General features: G+C 44.9%; 2 protein-coding genes across 4 annotated transcripts; one reads left to right on the forward strand and one right to left on the reverse strand.

The window, feature by feature from the left end:
* The first annotated feature begins 2289 nt into the window (after nt 1–2289).
* On the forward strand, nt 2290–7327 carry LOC4336327 (adenine phosphoribosyltransferase 2). 3 transcript variants are annotated; one of them, XR_010740762.1, is made up of 8 exons: nt 2290–2834; nt 2959–3069; nt 4912–5004; nt 5427–5576; nt 6038–6303; nt 6426–6484; nt 6581–6659; nt 7000–7327. XR_010740762.1 is itself a non-coding variant. In XM_015781603.3 (7 exons), exons 1-6 carry the CDS (start codon nt 2666–2668, stop codon nt 6635–6637), a joined length of 639 nt encoding a protein of 212 aa, XP_015637089.1. In that variant the 5' UTR covers nt 2290–2665; the 3' UTR covers nt 6638–6659; nt 7000–7327. The 3 variants fall into 3 exon arrangements, 2 of the variants coding, with proteins under 2 accessions (XP_015637089.1, XP_025880801.1); XM_015781603.3 differs by lacking the exon at nt 6038–6303; XM_026025016.2 differs by lacking the exons at nt 2959–3069; nt 6038–6303.
* Nucleotides 7328–11370: 4043 nt separating this feature from the next.
* LOC4336328 (uncharacterized) lies at nt 11371–12359 on the reverse strand. Its single transcript, XM_015779720.3, has 2 exons — nt 11826–12359; nt 11371–11735 (listed from the first exon to the last, which is right to left on the reverse strand). Exons 1-2 carry the CDS (start codon nt 12276–12278, stop codon nt 11628–11630), a joined length of 561 nt encoding a protein of 186 aa, XP_015635206.1. The 5' UTR covers nt 12279–12359; the 3' UTR covers nt 11371–11627.
* Nucleotides 12360–17206: the final 4847 nt, after the last annotated feature.

A 17206-nucleotide genomic window follows, 5' to 3' on the forward strand; every position in this document is an offset into this window, starting at 1 on the left:
GTGATCTGAATTTTAGGCCCACAATATATTTGGATTAGTTATCTAATAGGACTTTACTTTATAGGATTAGTTTCCTATTAGGACTCCTAGTTTTCTCCTATATATATCCCTTGTAAGCCGCACGGGGAGGGTGCGACAACCCAATGTATCCCCTGCGTTTGTATCCAATTCCTCTATAGTGATCATTGCCAGTCGGCGCCTATGGTTTTTTCCCGCAAGGATTTTCCACGTAAAATTCGTGTCTCCGTTGTGCATCTATTTTCATAACACGTGCCGTCGTGCCCTAGGCATTCGCTTGGCCAGGCTGCCGCATCGTGCTAGGAGCCTCGCCATATCTATGTCCTTATGTATGCCCTACTATAGATGGACTAATATGTTTTATCATGATTTTTGAGAAGGCCTGAGCAACTGCTTACAACTGAAGGGAACTTAACATTACGAGAAACAACTTATTGGTAGCTAACTTTTGAGAATCTGAAAATGTTTGGTTTTCAATTTCGTAGCTATAGTTTATTTTCTAGATTATATAATTATACATACTATTAGAAACTGGTTGAGAATATGTATTGATTGTGAAGATGGATATTATAAGAGAGCGTGCGACTACTATAAATTCCTTCAAATAGGGTCTACATAAACTCAAGAGCTAGATTCAATGATGATCAGTTTGCCGAGTTGACGCTTGCGGTGTAATGAGATATTACGCTAGCATGGCAAAACGAGGAAAGCTTTGTTCGTCCGATCTTAACTCTCTTCTTCTCCTAAGCTATGAGTTTGTTCTCGTGGGCATTATCATTTAGAGAAAATTTCTTATGTAACTTATGTAACATCGAATTTGAGTTTTGCCTTATCCCTTATATACTCTTGAGTTTTCAATTTGATTCCCTATGTATTTATCCCATATCTTCATTTTCCATTTTAAAAAAACTTTAGTTATAAATGTTCGAGAAGGAAAAAATTGCTTGACCAAAATTTTGAAAAACAATATTTATCTTTTTAGATGCTTTGCAATCAAATTTGATGAAATTTCAAAATAGAAAATTACACAAATCACTGTTTTTCTTTCCCTTCTCAGAAACCAAAATTTGAACCTAATACTTTGTGTATAATCATGGGGTAATGTAGTAATTCCGAAAAGATCGAACGGCCAACTTAAGGGCAACAAAAAACAGAATAGGGATAGAGGGATTTTTTTAAGAAAAACTCAAAGGTATGTAAGAAATAAGGTAAAACTCAAGAGTACGAAAGGAATTGAATAATGTCTGAGCGACACATTCTTTTTTCTTTTTAGTTGTACTCTTCCTAGTGACACCTTAGAAAAAAATAATTTACTGACACGAACTAGTTTGTTGAACAAATAAATTTTTCGAGTGGCTACGTAAACCATTATATCGGTCCAACAAGGTTAGGCAAGTTTAGGATGGCTATGTAAACCATTTAGGATGCAAAACAACCACAAGTAGTGGGTTACCATGGACAGACCCGACCTTAATAGCTAAATTGACAACATAAATGCTAATGCAAACCGCACAGATACTATTAACATAGAGCTTTAGTTTTTGCTATGTGGAGTTTTATGTTTTTACTGAGCAAAATAACGGTTTCCTAACTATGTAGCATTACACTAAAAAAAAACATGCGCCCGTCCCTTATAAGTGTCAATGTGTTTCCATATTTTGTAGATATAATAGAAATGATCTCCACAATTTTAGACAATTATACTTGCATGAAATGGAAAAAACGTGCCTTTTGAAAAGCTAAAGGCTGCATGCACTTTATTACAAGATTAATTCTTGGTCTTGCGTCTTCTCTGCTACATATACTCTCCCCGGACAGCTGTCTGAGGGTGAAGTTAGGTATAAGTCAGGATTCGGCATTTCTACATTTGCGAATTCATGCCGTTTAATTTGATACGCGTGCCATTTTATTGTGAGATGGAGGGAGCATGTATTAGCGCAAAGAACTAGTCAAATCTCAAATGAACCAGCGTGGACTTGCCACAAGTCATCCGTACACAAATGTAGGCCAGGCGGGGCAGCATCGGATCCTTTGCTCAGCTAGCCCCCTCTCACCAGGCAGCGCGGGCAAGGGCGCCGTAAAAAGATGAACCCTACAGGTAGAAAAGATGTGTCAGCTAAGGCAGATACTACTATAGCAGATTAGCAGCTGTTGCATCAGTAGCGCATCTCGATTCCTGAGGCAAAATCTCTGGCCCTCTGAAACGGAAAAGCATGCAAAGACCTGCATGCTGGCAAGTGTGGCAAGTGGCGACTCACCCATCCAGGGAAATCTCCTCCTGCTGATCCATGATTCATCAATACCGCAGTGACAGGGAGCACACACAGGCACAGTAGGGGAGAGGTTGGCAACTGGCCAGTGAGCGAGAGCTGAGTTGAATGCACAGCGGAAAGGTGGTCCTGGGCTGCCGGTTTCCAAGGATAATAAAAACTACCTCCCCCGCTCGCTGCTACGCCCACCCGGCGCTCTGTGCCCTCCTCCCCGTGTTTATTTATACGCTCCCAGCTACCACTCTTCACAAAGCGATAGCCGGAGGAAGAAGAAGAAGCAACAGCAGCAGTCAAGCCAACCCGTCCGGCGAGCAAGAAGCAACCGAGGCAGCAAAAGGAGGAGGAGGGAGGACTCCACTGTTCGCTTGTATCGTCTTATGGGGGAAGAGGATATCAGCAACGACAGCAAGAGCAGCTGCGGCTGCGAGGACGGCACGGTGGAGGCTCCGGCGGCTGCGGCGCCGAAGGAGAACGGCCGAGCCGCGGACCCGCGCCTCCAGGCCATCTCCGACGCCATCCGCGTCGTCCCGCACTTCCCCAAGCCAGGTCCGCCGCCCGTACTCACTAGCTAGCTAAGCTCGATCGATCGATGTCGAAACCGTTTTAAGACCACGCCAAATCAGTTGACCACGTGAAACCAAGTCACGCGCGGCTCTACGTTAATTTGCAGGGATCATGTTCAACGACATCACGGCGCTGCTGCTCCGGCCCGCCGCGTTCAAGGACGCCGTGGACATGTTCGTCGAGCGCTACCGCGGCATGCGCATCGCGGCCGTCGCAGGTAAACACTATAAACAGCCGTACGTCCAAGCACTCTCCCAACCAAACCGGTCAAACCATGATCCTTTGCGCGGCGCCTTTGCCCTCGCGTCGCCATGTGCCGGCGGCGCGGCGCGGCGCCGAGCCTGACACCAACGCCGACGGCGACGGCCGAGCCGAGCTGTGGGACTGAGGCGGCGGTGTTGTGAGATTCCGTAATATCTTTGGGGGAGATCTTTCCTGCTCCTTTTGTCCCCCTACGCTTTGTCGTTTGATCAGGTCATCATCCCAGTCACCACCTGCAGCAATTTTTTCCCCTCTCACCTCCTCCTACTATTTCTCAATATAAACAATTTTTGCGATAATTAAACTCCGGCAGCATCAGCAGCGGCCGTGCGGGCGCAACAGTGGTGGTGGTAGACCGGTAGGTGCATGCGCTGCTGAACTGTGACAACTGTCGATACACGCACGTATGTCGAACATAGGAGTACTATACTAGTGTATCATAGGAGTATGTCTTTCTCGCCGTCTGGTCCAGAGGGGCAATAAATGCAGGGGCCAATGCCTCCACGGGCCACGGCTGTGGATGGAGCAGCCGCAGGAAAGGCGCCGCGCCGAGGCGGAGAGGAGAATGCCGATGCCTCCCTGCACCGCACGCTACGTACTACGTGCGCCGCGGGCGCGGGCGCATGTGGGGGATGTGCGTGTGCATCCGTCCGTCCGTCCGTGCGCGCGTGGCGCGTAGTAGCGCGGTGGTACTGTATGGTCCACGGCTGCGCGCTCCGAGGCGCCGATCCGCGTGCGTGCGTGCGGCCAGAATGTACGTACGCCTCGTCGCGTCGCGTCGAGCGAGCGCTCGCTGGTTGGCTGGCGCGGCTGCGGCTGGCTGGCTCCGCCGCTCGCGGGGCTCCGCTGGGGCCAGCGGAATCTTGGGCGATTCAATGCGCGGATCGGAGCCATGTACACGGCCGGTGATTGGGTGGGACGAGAGAAACAACAAACAACGAGAGATCGATCGATCGATCAACGCACGGAGAGTCGGAGAGGTCGCGATTCCTTCCTATGACACGCTCGGTGGTAGCAGGCTGGGCAGCGGGGAGTCAGTTCGGTCTCTTCCCTCGGCTGCGTTGTGGTGTGGGGTGAGCGGGGACCGGCCCCCAGCCGCTCTGTGGGCCGGGGATCCCCTCCCTCATCGGACGGCCATGATTGCGCACATGCGGTGTCGGAGGTCTCGCTCTCTCCCGTGTAGTGTCGTCATCTTTGGAACAATCACATGATGGTTTCCGTTTGGTTTTGATTCTATGCAGTGCAAACTGAGCTCGCTTTCGCTCAGTGCATGTACTGCACGACCTCACGTTTTTCGTTCTAGATGCAAACCGGCCGCGAGTACAATGATCTGATTTTTTTAGATTGGGAGTTGGAGTACAGAGTCTGATTAGCTTTTCCCGGCCGTGTGTGTTTGCTCGAAGCACTTTACTTTCACGGCATTATGGCGTTTGTTGTGACATAAACCTCCAATAATTGAATAGCCATCGCAACGTCATCGTATTTATACTGGCTAGTTGAAAGTTTTTACTCCTACAAGGCTACAATGAACATCGAACACTGTGTTGCAAAAGTACATATGGAAGTTCTATCAGGGACGTTTGCTAGTGATGGATACTTTAAAATTGTAGATTTCTAGTAGTAAATTTGGTGGGAAAAACTGTAGTTCTACGAAAAATTTGATGTTAAACATATAACTTTGGGATCTTACATCTTAAATTTATAGTTTTGTCAAATATGTGTGTTTTGTGAATTTTACTGTTATAAATCTAATTTCCATGTGTATATATATATGGTGAAATTCTCCAACTTATGCTAGGTATTGAAGCCAGAGGATTCATATTTGGCCCAGCGATCGCACTAGCAATTGGAGCAAAATTCATACCGTTGCGCAAACCTAAGAAACTCCCAGGTGAACTACGGACTATGTCATTTCGCTCATACAAGGAGCATACCTACATCCTAAAACATAAGGAATTTTACCCATATAGTTTACATGAGTAAAATCCCTTATATTTTAGGATGAATGTATTAATTTGTTTACTCGCACACAGTACATTTGCTTCCACTGAAAATGCTGTAGCAACATTATATATGTACTACTGCTACTACTCATAGAACCTGTTAGCACATGAACCACTCATCATGTCAGCTACTGAAATAGTTATAGCTTGAGTACACTCAATAAATGTTGTTTGAGGATCATTGAAATGGTCTGATGAATAGAACTGTAGATTTTATTCCGCTTTGGTACTGGTATACAGCTATATACTACAAACTCAATATAGAGTTGCTAGTAGAATGTGCTAACAGTGGCTTTTACAAATCTTAAAGGTGAGGTAATTTCTGAGACCTATATACTTGAGTATGGGACGGATTGTTTGGAGATGCATGTTGGAGCTACTGAACCTGGTGAGCGCGTAGTGGTCGTTGATGATTTAGTTGCAACCGGTGGAACACTTTGTGCTGCAATAAAACTTCTTGGTGAGTAACTAACCGTTTGTCTCCTCAGCATGTATGCAAATGTAATTCATTGACTGTGGACAACACTAAACAAGTACGTACGTAAGTGTTAAAAAAATACTATTGTTATTTTCAGTTTGCTATGCTCTATAATGCTACTTCTAGGTGACTTATCATATGTTTTAACTTCTCAAGTCTGTCGAATAATAAAACACACATTTTAAGCTGAAAATTTGGTTTTCCTGAACAGATAAGCAATAGAGGACCTTGAGTTATTTAGGATATTTGCTGACTGTTGTGGAAAGGATATTCTGATATTTTCTTGTGATAATAACAAACATTATATTCTGACTTCAAAATGATTCATATTAAACGAAAATATCTTAAATACATAGTGCCGGACAAAGAAAGTGAGAGAAAGTGGAAGAAAATGGAGTACTGAATGTGTATATCATGTACTACTAATTTAGTAAAACATACAGGACGTGAAGCTGAATATCATGGATCATAGTGGAGAAGATCATGTAACATTGTCAAGCATCAAACAGCTCAGTGATAATATGTAGAGTAGAGGGGCATCATGTTCTGTTGACCTTAAGAAAAGTATGCTCCCCAGTGAGTCAACGGGACAAACTGTTTATTCATGGGACAAAATCCTGTCCGGAAGATATGTCCTATTGGGTGGCTAATCACCTACATGCATGATAAGACTGGAGGCATAATTTTGATCTTATCTTACAACCGAAAAGTTCGTGGATAAGAATCGAGCATTCAAGACCCTCCCTTTTCTCTTTTTATGACACTAAAACAACTAACTATTCTAGTGTTTACATCTGTTTATGCTTATTGCTCAAACTATTTGCATTCCAGAACGAGCTGGAGCTGACGTAGTTGAGTGTGCATGCCTCATTGGCCTTCCTAAGTATAAGGTACACTCATATTTTGGTTAAGAAAATTGAGAATCGCATCTCACTTTTAATACCTTGATCAATTATTTGCTTACTGGACTTGCATGTTTTATACAGAATTTCTACAAGCTCAATGGAAAACCAGTTTATATACTGGTGGAGTCTCGCAAATAGAAAGTAACAAAGCAATGATCAGGCAAGCATCACTTTTATGCTTGAAATTTTCTCCAATATCTCCTTTTATTTTGATAATAATGTTTGTACCATGTTGTGCAATACAGCTAGGCTGCATTATTGTTTGTTCATGGTCTTTTATCAATGCACTGCTTCCATACACAGTCGACATGAGGGTTTAAAATGATGTGTACTGTTCTTGACAAGAGTACACATGTTGTTAGGTCCTGACAATTGGTTTATAAAACTTTAAAATTTCTGGATTTTTTTATCCGGGTCAGTGAAATATTAATATTGAAACGAGGGGCAAATTGTGAATATTGAGCTTCTAATTCATGTTTCCCCCTCCTATCCTTTTTCAGAAAGATTCACAGCTTCATTCCTTTGCAAGAGCACGTTGGAGGAATTGGATCGGTATTGGTGAGCAGTGACTCTGCACGCAGCACAACTGTTAATGTAATCTCGGTGGAGAGATGATGAGATAGATGAAATGTAATCTTTGTAGCACGACTAGTTTTCCAGGTAGTGTCGACGACGAGAGCTTGTAGTTATTTCTGTCGGGAACTGTTGATTACCCGGAAGAGAAAGGGATTAAGGGAATTGCCATCCCGCTTGTTCAGTTCCTCTTTTCTTTTCTAGTGACAATTGTCCTTTTCGCCGCACTTGATGATTTATACTTCTTTGGTAAAACTACCACTCCTACCGTAGTATTATTGGCATTAGATTAGCTCCTTGTCGGTGAAGATTATTCAGAACTAAAAGCTTAAGCCAATCATAAGGCCAGCATGAAAAAAAAGGGCATGGGAATTTGTTTAAGCGTCCTAGTGCACGGTTGGAGTGCCAGGCTGCCAGAGGCAGGTAGAGAGAATGCTGGCGTTACTAGATTGAAGCTTCCAAAGTATGCTAGCGATCCAGCAGCCACTTGGCTAGACCACCGTGAGTTCAGAGTTTTAGGTATCCTCTTGGACACTAAACTAAGATGCCGGCATGCATTAGACATTAGACTATTGAATCATCTACACCGATAGTCCGATACTATACATTAGTAAGCATATAAAAACGGCTTGGATGCAACAGGTTGGCAGGAATATCTGTCTCCTGTTCTACGATCCCCAGACAAGGGCGTTGTGAGATATGGGAGAGGAGACAGTCGCAGGGAGACTTGCCTGCATGTTTGGCGATCGCTGCTTTCTCGCGCCCCCTCGATTCCGCCTGGTTCCAAGGGACGGCCGCTTCTGCGGTTCTGCCTGCCCCTGCAGTTTTATTACTGCTGCCCGTACAGGGTCAGATTGGCATCGGTTTACCTGAAGCAATCACACATCAACAGTGCACACCATTCGTTAAGATAAATTTTGTGTAAATTTCAGAAAACTATGACTATTTTATCAACATTTTCACTCTACTACAACTTTAACTGGGCATGTTAGAGAAGTGCAATAATGGTGTATGATTTTATTAGAAAGCTACAACTTTATTTATCTCATAAGTTTAAATCCATTTTGTTGGTTGATTTATAGGGTAAGTCCAATAAGTTAGAAAAGGATAAGCCCACAGCCTAATTCTAACAAGAAAATAAAAGAAAGAGATAAGTTGGTTTTGTGATCGGTTAAAACCAATTTTGAATCCTAATTGAAGATAAGCTCCCGAACCCCACCAATATTATATAACGTAGAGGAGAGAGAGGATGCTTAATCCTATGCGCGAAAACCCAAAACCCTAAACACCGCCGATCGGTTTTAAGCACTGGCAGAGATTCGTGTAGCCATATCAGGGCAGTGCCAGTGGAGACCCGAACGTCATCGAGACTTGCAAGAAGCCAGTGACAAGAAGTTGATCAAGCCAGTGTCCATGTTCATATATTGGCGCAAGAACCAAAAGAAGAAGAAGAGAAGGAAAAAGGAAGAAGAGAAGGAAAAAAAGGAGAACCAGAGAAATCGACATCGATGGCTTCACAAGCAAGTCAGTAGATTAAGTTATTTTGCATTTAGAGAATGACTAAAGTAATAAGATCTTATAACTTAGAACTCCAACACATTGTCATACACACATGTAATACTCATGCTGTTATAAGTTCAGTTCACATGTAATGACATGCAGGAGATAAATTTGTAGTTATTTGATAAAATCATTTGCTAAAGTTGTACTTATATATATATATATATATATATATATATATATATATATATATATATATATATATATATATATATATTCTACACCCTCCCTCCCAAGAGTCACACCCACCTTCCACCTCTGTAAAAGGCCAGTCAAAGCCCTCTCCTGCCGGTCAAACCCGCCTACTAACTCCCCCCACCGCCCACCTCTTCTTAGCTCTCATCCCACAGAACGTGCAATAACACGACGACCAATGTGCAGTAACACTGTGTCTTATGTGTAATAACAACGTTCAAATATAGTTGAAATATAGTCATGACGGATCTACTTTTGATAAGCACTTTTTTTCTAGCATCATCGTGCAAACGGTTTTGAAAAACCTTACATCACTTGGGAGATATTGTTCTTCAAAGCTTGACTTTTTGTAATTTGTCTCTCTACAAGTAGTAATGCTATACTATTATTTGTTACTACATGTCTGTTGTACGTTACTACAATCGCATAGCGATGTTACTGTAAGAGTGCTGGAAACACTATAAGTTCAGTAACAATGCATCTTACTGTATTTTTTGGATAGTGTTACTACATAAACATGTGGTAACGTGTAACTGTCATGTAGTAACACTTCCACTTTTGTGCAGTAATTCAGTTCTCGTTTTGCAGGAACGACGTAGTAACATGATGGTCAACGTGTAGTAATACGACTGCTTTCCGCAGTAATGACGTCAAAAAATAGTCATGATGGATCTAGTTTCATTAGGCACTTTTTTACGAGCACTATAGTGCAAACGGATTAGAAAAAAAAGATATGATCTGTGAGAGATTGCTCTCTAAAGATAGAGAGTTACCTCTTTTCAGTTTTCGTCTCGTAGGAACAGTGTAGTAACACGATAGTCAATGTGCAGTAACATGACTAATTTCCACAGTAACAGCGTCAAAAAATAGTCATGCCAGAAGTGCAGTAACAGACTATAAGTTTTACAGTAACGTATCATGTTACTGCACTTCTACAGTCATGCCAGAAGTGCAGTAACAGACTATAAATTTTGCAGTAACGTATCATGTTACTGTACTTCTTCTATAACGTTACTACCGAATTATAGTAACATAATGATATCTAATCATACAGTGTCATATGTTGAATGGGTTAGGAGAGCTTCTCATGAACCATGAGCTCATGTGTTCAAATCTTGAATTCACCAAATTATTTTTAATTTTTCTAGAAAAAAGAAGAAAAAAAGGTTTATTTCCAAAAAAAATGAGAGAAAAGAGGAAGAGAAAAAAAGCCAAGAAAACGAGAGAAGGGAGATCGAGCAGGGAGGGGAGGCGCTAGAAGAAAAAGGGGAGGGGAGGGGAGGAAAAAAAAAGGGGAGAAGAGAGATCGAGCAGGGTGGGGAGGGCGCCAGAAAAAAAAAGGAGGAGCGCGCATAGGAGACGTAGGGTGCAGGACTGGAGGGAGAGGGGTACAGAATAGTTATTCTATAAGGGGTGTAGAATAGTCTATATATATATATATATATATATATATATATATATATATATATATATATATATATATATATATATATATATATATATATATATAGAGAGAGAGAGAGAGAGAGAGAGAGAGAGAGTGTGGGTTAAGGTTGTAAGTTAATTAAGTGATAATAGACCAAATGATTGTAGTTTTATGAAATTTACTTTTCGTTTTTTGACGAAAATAAGAACTGAGATTTTTTTTCAGGAAAAAAAAGACTGTGCAAACCATGAACCCTATGTATTGAAGCTAGGGTGTTTCACCCACAATTCTGCCAATTCGAAGATTCAGAAAGAATTTCACAATGCTTATTACATAGGCTGAACCTGACTAATAAGTAATAGCGCGGCCTTGAAACATGAACTAGTCCCGACCTAAATACAGAAGCCGACACGGCAATCGGGCAATGCATTATTAAGAAAATGAATTGAGATCTTTCTGTGCTATAGAACTTTGTGATCTTCGAATGCTACAAAACCAATTTTGCCAAAATGAATTATTCAGAGTTGCACATGCTAACTGAAAGAGAAGAAGGAACCAGACTGGTTCAGGCTTCAGGGGGTTCGTGGAATCCCCCTTGTTGATCAGTGATCCTCCTTTTGAGCAAAATCTTGCCACGACGCCGATCTTGGCACGCCGGCGCAGGGCGGGAGCTCCTTCTCCGACGCCGACCTCGACATCCCGGGGTCCAAAGGGTGCTGGTTCGCGAACTGCAGCTGCGACGCGGACCTCCGCATGGCGGCCGCGGAGCAGAGCAGCGGCGAGCTCTCGGCGCCAAGCTGAAGCTGCTGGCACGAGGCCGACCTCGGCATGCCGCCGCGCCGGTGGAGCCGGCACCGGAAGGAGCCCTCGTGCGTCGTGGGCGAGCAGATGCACTGTCTCGCCTCCCCCGCCGCCGCCACCTTCGCCGGCTGGCCACTGTGTCCGCCGCCGCAGCCGTTGGAAGCCATGTACGTACCTCGACGCAGACAGACCTAACCTTAACCGCCGGAATCTTGCACGATATCCACGGGGTATTTTATAAAGACGGGGTTTCGATCTGGAGGAGAATCCGGGCTCGTTACGGCTTCGGATTTCCTATTGAAAATCGCAACAGATCTTTCGCCTAAAAAGTCGATTGAATTTATATATTCAAATTTGAATCTGTAGCGAGAGCGTCGTTACAAAGCACAACTTACAAATTACATGTGGTATACGGATAAATTCAGTAACTTCTAAATTATACTACACGAAGAAGGGGCGTGTCGCGGGCGGCCGGCGATTCAAATCCGACTGAAAGAACGCGTGGTGATTGATTCATGCAACATCGAACTGAACGAGCGAACCACGAGATCGATTGCTCGGTCGATCGATCGATCATAGCGTTGGCAGCATCATCTGGAGCAGGGGAGCCGGCCGGGATCGGCGCTGCCGCGATTTGAACTTCCTGATCGCCGCCTTGAGCACCCGCCTCCACCCTTCCTCCTGAAGAATCCAACCAGCAGAAGCCTCGTCGTAATGGCGGAGATGATTCATGAAGCGTAAGGATGGGGGGATCTGTATGCAGAAAGCTACCTTGGCCGGGAGAGGCGACGATGGTGGCGGCGGCGAGAAGTCCAGCCTCGCGCAGCCCGTCTCGTGGAGGTTCAGGAATGAGCCGTCCTCCCGCCGCAGCCTCAGCCGCCGCCGCCGCGACCTCGACGACCTGCCCCCGATGGCGGCCCTCGCCCTGCGCTTCGGGTTGGCGATGAGAAAGTCCCTCGAGCCCTCGGCCCCGCCTCCGCCGGAGCGCGGCGGCGGCGGCGGCGACGACGACGCGCGGGGCACCTTGTTCAGCGGGGACCAGATGCCGCTCTGGGAGTAGTCGAAGTCGAAGGCGGAGGAGTCCGGGAACATGCCGAGCAGGCCCCGCGACATGGACGGCTCCAGGTACTCCACCGTCACCACGCGCTCCACCACCACCACCTGCGGCTCCACGGCCGCGGCGCCGCCGCCTCCCTCGGTCTCTGTCTCCGCCGCACTATTCATCTCGGCCTCGAAGCTTACTAGTGGTGGTCTCCGGCGATCGTCGGAGCTAGGAGAGGAAGTGATGGGAGCGGAGGAAGAGGTGGGAAATGTTAAGGGAGTTCGCGGCTAAAGTAGCCGTTGGGTGTGGCCTGTCCGGACACTTGACCGTTGGGATCTGGGGGTTGCTCGGTCACTGACGAGTGGGGCCCGATGGTCCATGTGCCTGAACCGAGTCATCAGTAGCTTTGTGTTCAGGGAGTACTTCTTCACATGAATGCCAGATTTACTTGGCCCAACAATTCAACAAAATCACATGGAAGGTTTGAACACAAATTTTTGCAGAACTATACCAGATCCATCCGAGGAGCAATTAAACTGTACTCCCTCCATTTTTTAATAAATGACGCCGTTGACTTTTTCTCACATATTTGACCATTCGTCTTATTCAAAATTTTTATGTAAATATACAAGATATAAATCACACTTAAAGTACTATGAGTGATAAAACAACTTATAACAAAATAAATTATAATTACATAAATTTTTTAAATAAGACGAATGGTCAAATATGTGAGAAAAAAATCAACGGCGTCATCTATTAAAAAACGGAGGTATTACTCTACATTAAATCTTCTGGGCACTTCCCTGGGAAAAAAAACAAAGATAAAACACTTCTCAGCACTTACAGTGGGGAAAAGGACCACCCACTTTGCTTCAAACTTTGCAGAATCTCGCTATAGTATGTTTTTAAGGGCATTCAGTGGGAATATAGAGTGGGTAATAAAAAATAAATTACTTATAGTTATATATATGTGGGAGTAGCAAACAACAGTATGATGTAAGGAATAAACAAATGTTTTTTTTCATCGCTCTCTCCTGACTGTGGTTGTGGGACCTAGCTTACTACCATTTTTATTCTTTCGTCCTTTTAGCTACGACAACTAATACCTACTGAAGTATGATCTACTCTCTAGACATCACTAAGATTTACTCTATCTACTTTATGAATAAAGATAGGCCTACATCAGTGGGTATTAGTTGTTGTTGTAGCCACAATGATGAAAAAATAAAAGTGGGTAGTAAGCTGAACCCCACAGTCACTAGCCATGAGACAAGGATGAGAGAAATTATTTCTTTATTCCTTATGACTAGGTAGTAAGCATATTACCTAGTAATCCCTCCGTTTCAAGTTATAAGACGTTTTGACTTTAGTTAAAGTTAAATTGTTTCAAGTTTGACTAAGTTTATAGATAAATATAGTAATATTTATAATACTAAATTAGTTTCATCAAATCAATAGTTGAATATATTTTCATATTAAATTTATCTTGGGTTGAAAATGTCACTACTTTTTTCTATAAACTTGGTCAAACTTAAAGCAGTTTGATTTTAATCAAAGTCAAAACTTCTTATAACCTGAAACGGAGGGAGTATTAGTTACTTACCACTTCCACAATGTTATAACCTAGTAGTAGTAGTATTTTGTTCCTTATTATCCACTTTAGATACACATTATGGATGCGTTAAGGGCATTCTCAATGTATGTTTACTAGGTATGTAGTAAGGGTGGGACCTACAAAACCAGGGCGTATAGTTGTTTTAGTTCACACAACATATTTAAGAGAATGGATAAGTAAAAAAGAGAGGGAATGAGAGAAGGGAGAATCTTAATATTTGTTTATTCCTTATTGTCTCGTAGTAGCACTACTACCGGATGAAACTATTACCCATCTTACTGCCTACTCCAATAATGATGAACCAGGTAATACGACTCCTTACTACCCACTTTTTTACACATTGTGAATGCCCTAACTAGTATTATATGTTAGGTGGAAAGGTGTGTTCTCTAACAAGAACTTCTCCCCGAGTTCATCATTGATATATGGACATGTGGATGGTGGGTCCTATATATCAATAACCACGTCCCTCTAGCTTCGTGTCAAAGATCCGTGTCAAAGATCATCCATGTATTTTATATGGTTACTTGATAGGACTTGTTAAAAAGAGAGAAGAGCTTGTAAGTTTCAGGGTTAGGGCCTATTGATAGTCTGATGGGATTCTAGTCCTAGAAGAACAAGTAATCCTATATTTTTCCTATTGGCAACTGAAAAGAACTCTCTGTTTTTGCAATATTCAGCATTAGCGATGAACCCTGAAAGTTACTGTTTGCCAGTTTATTTTTTAAACCTTTTCTTGAGACGGATATTTTGAAAAATAAAAACAGGGTTGTAAAAAAAACCCCAACTTTATTGTGATAAATTTTCTAAGTTGCATATCTCAATATTTTATTTTCCAGGATATAACGTGTTCCTACATCCTGGGTTTGGAAAGAGGCTCTGAAAAACTAAAATTAAAATAGATGCCTATAATATGGCATCCTTCTCTTGGGCAGTCGAGCGTAGGTCAATTTGGTGCACTTGCGCAGTGTATAAGTCGCCGTATGTAATAAAAAAAATGTACGTTGTATTGTAGAATAAAAATTAAAAAAAATATAAAACAAACTCAGTACAGCTTTATGTAAACTCGATATGCCACATTGAACACACTTCGCAGCAACCCAGATTAACACACATAAGACGGAAGGACACTGTCGTAAAAAAAAAGTACCTACTGTATTAGCGACTACAGAATCTACTAAACACGACTCGACTTCATGATCGAACAGAGATCAGCTCTTTACTTCTTTTTTGAGTTCTTCCCCAGGGTCGGGAAGTGTGCCGCGTCATCGAAGCTCGGTGGCGGAGTAGCCGGCCTAGGCGGCGGCGGTGGCGGAGACGGCGGCGCCGCCGCCGCCTCCTGCTCCTTCTTCTTGTCCGCCTCCGGGTCCGGCTTCTTCGTCCTGATCGGCGCCCTGTACTGGTAGCCTATGTACTTGGCCGTGTCCTCCTTCTTGACCGCACTGGGCTTCTTGTTGCCTGCTGCGGCATTGGCGGCACCCTTACCGGCCTCCTGCGGCTTCTTCTTGTTCTTGCTGTTGTTATTGTTTTTCTTCTTCTTGTCGTCGTTCTTCTTCTTCGGCGCCGGCGCCGACTTGGACGGCCAGGCCGCCGGCGGCACGGGCGGCTTCCTGTAGGCGACGGGCTCCTTCTCCTTGCTCAGCGGATTGTCGCCGGGATTGTTGCGCTCGAGCAGCGTGAAGGGGTTGAAGCTTGGCTGGAGCGCCATCTTCTCGACGTACGATCGGTCGAATCGACGACGAAGCCGACGTGAATACACCGAGCGATCGTACGTGATCTGTTGCTTGTTGCTGTGTTGCGCTTTGTGTTTCGTTGGTGGGCTACGGCGTGCGACGGCCGAGAATATAAAGGGGGGGCGGGCAGGCGCCGCCGGGTACAGCTCGGGTTCGGCTTCGAGTTTGGAAGCGGCACACCACCGCACACGGTACGTGTCGGGATCGGTTTTGCGGTGTTGGGTCGGCGTCGGAAGCCAGTCGCGTGGCGGCGGCCCGTACGCGGACACGGATTGCGCTTGTGGGCTCTTGCTTGCCTTGTTGGGCCGTGAAGGGAAGTTCTCGCCGGGTCGGACCTTGTGCACATCGGACTCCGGGCTCATGTAGTTAGTACTCGGAGACGGACCCAAAAGGTGCGTAAGATAGAAAAGGTCCAATTTAACTCCCTCAAACATAAATCGGATCAGATTTGTATCCCTCACTCATAAAAACCGGATATAAAAACTCCTCCAACTATTAAAACAGGTGCATAATAACTCATAGTGAAGTATTCCTCCAACTATAGTGGATCTCAATTTTATGCGGAATCGTAGTCAAGTAAAAAAAAACGAGACCCATATGTAGTCTGTCCCTCTCCTTCCTTCCCAATTAGGGGTGGGCGTTCAGTCTGACCGAAAAATTCGGTCTCAGTCTTCGGTCTTTCGGTTATTTCGGTCTTTGAAAAGTGAGGACCGAATTTCTTCCAAAAAAACTCAGGATCGACAAATTCGGTCTCGATTTTTTTGTCTCGGTCTAACCGAATTTTGACAGAGGGGGACCGGCTCAAACGCGAACGCATCGAATCCCCCACCGCAGTCTGGCTGGAGACGAAGGCGACGCAGTGGCGGCGTTGAGGCAGAGGCGGGCTCGCGGAGGACGGACCGGTGGAGGCGGCGTCGACGCGATGGAGGTCGAGGATGGACCGGCGGAGGCAGCGCCGGCGCGATAGAGGTGGAGGACGGGCTGGCGCCCGGCGGAGGCGGCGCGATGGAGGCGGACGGGCGGAGCGTGGAGGGCGGGGACCGGAGAGCGGAGGCGGCGCCGCGGAGGTGGAGGCGGCGCCGCCGCGGTGGAGGCGTAGGCGGCACGGTGGAGGCGGAAAGGCAGAGTCGGCATGGTGGAGGCGGAAGGCGGAGGCGGGGGAGGCGCCGTGGAAGCGGAGGCGGTGCGGTGGAGGCGGAAGGTGGAGGCGGCGTGACCGAGCCGAGTGTGACGCGATGGGGAGAGGCGGCGCTGCGTGAGGCTGGTGGGAGGAGGGATTGGATGTGTGGTTGCCTCTAGGGTTTAGTAGTTTATTGAGTTTATTGGGCCTCCTAAGCTTATTGGACCAAAATTCGGTTTTCTCGGTTAATTCGGTTAACCGAGGGCAATGACCGAATTACTCGAATAAATTTCGGTCTTTCAATGGCCAAGACCAAACTACTAACCGAATTTCTCGGTCTCGGTTTTTTCGGTCTCAGTCTTTTCGGTTCGGTTCTTCGGTTCGGTCTTATTTTGCCCACCCCTATTCCCAATCATCTTCTAGAAGTAGAGATGGCGGTGGTGGCAAGATGGAGCCGGAGAGGGCACTAGTGGCTCCTTCCCTCTTCTCCCAAGTTGTAGTAAATACAACAAATTAAATTAAACCTAGTATACGCACATTCACAATTATATTTATTTATTTTGTTACATCTTGTAGAAAGTCAAATTAAATGTAGAACAATATATGTCATATTTTAAAGGTAAATTGTGTTGACGATAC

This window comes from Oryza sativa, chromosome 4 (genome assembly GCF_034140825.1).
Source record: "Oryza sativa Japonica Group chromosome 4, ASM3414082v1".
Taxonomy (NCBI): Eukaryota; Viridiplantae; Streptophyta; class Magnoliopsida; order Poales; family Poaceae; genus Oryza; species Oryza sativa.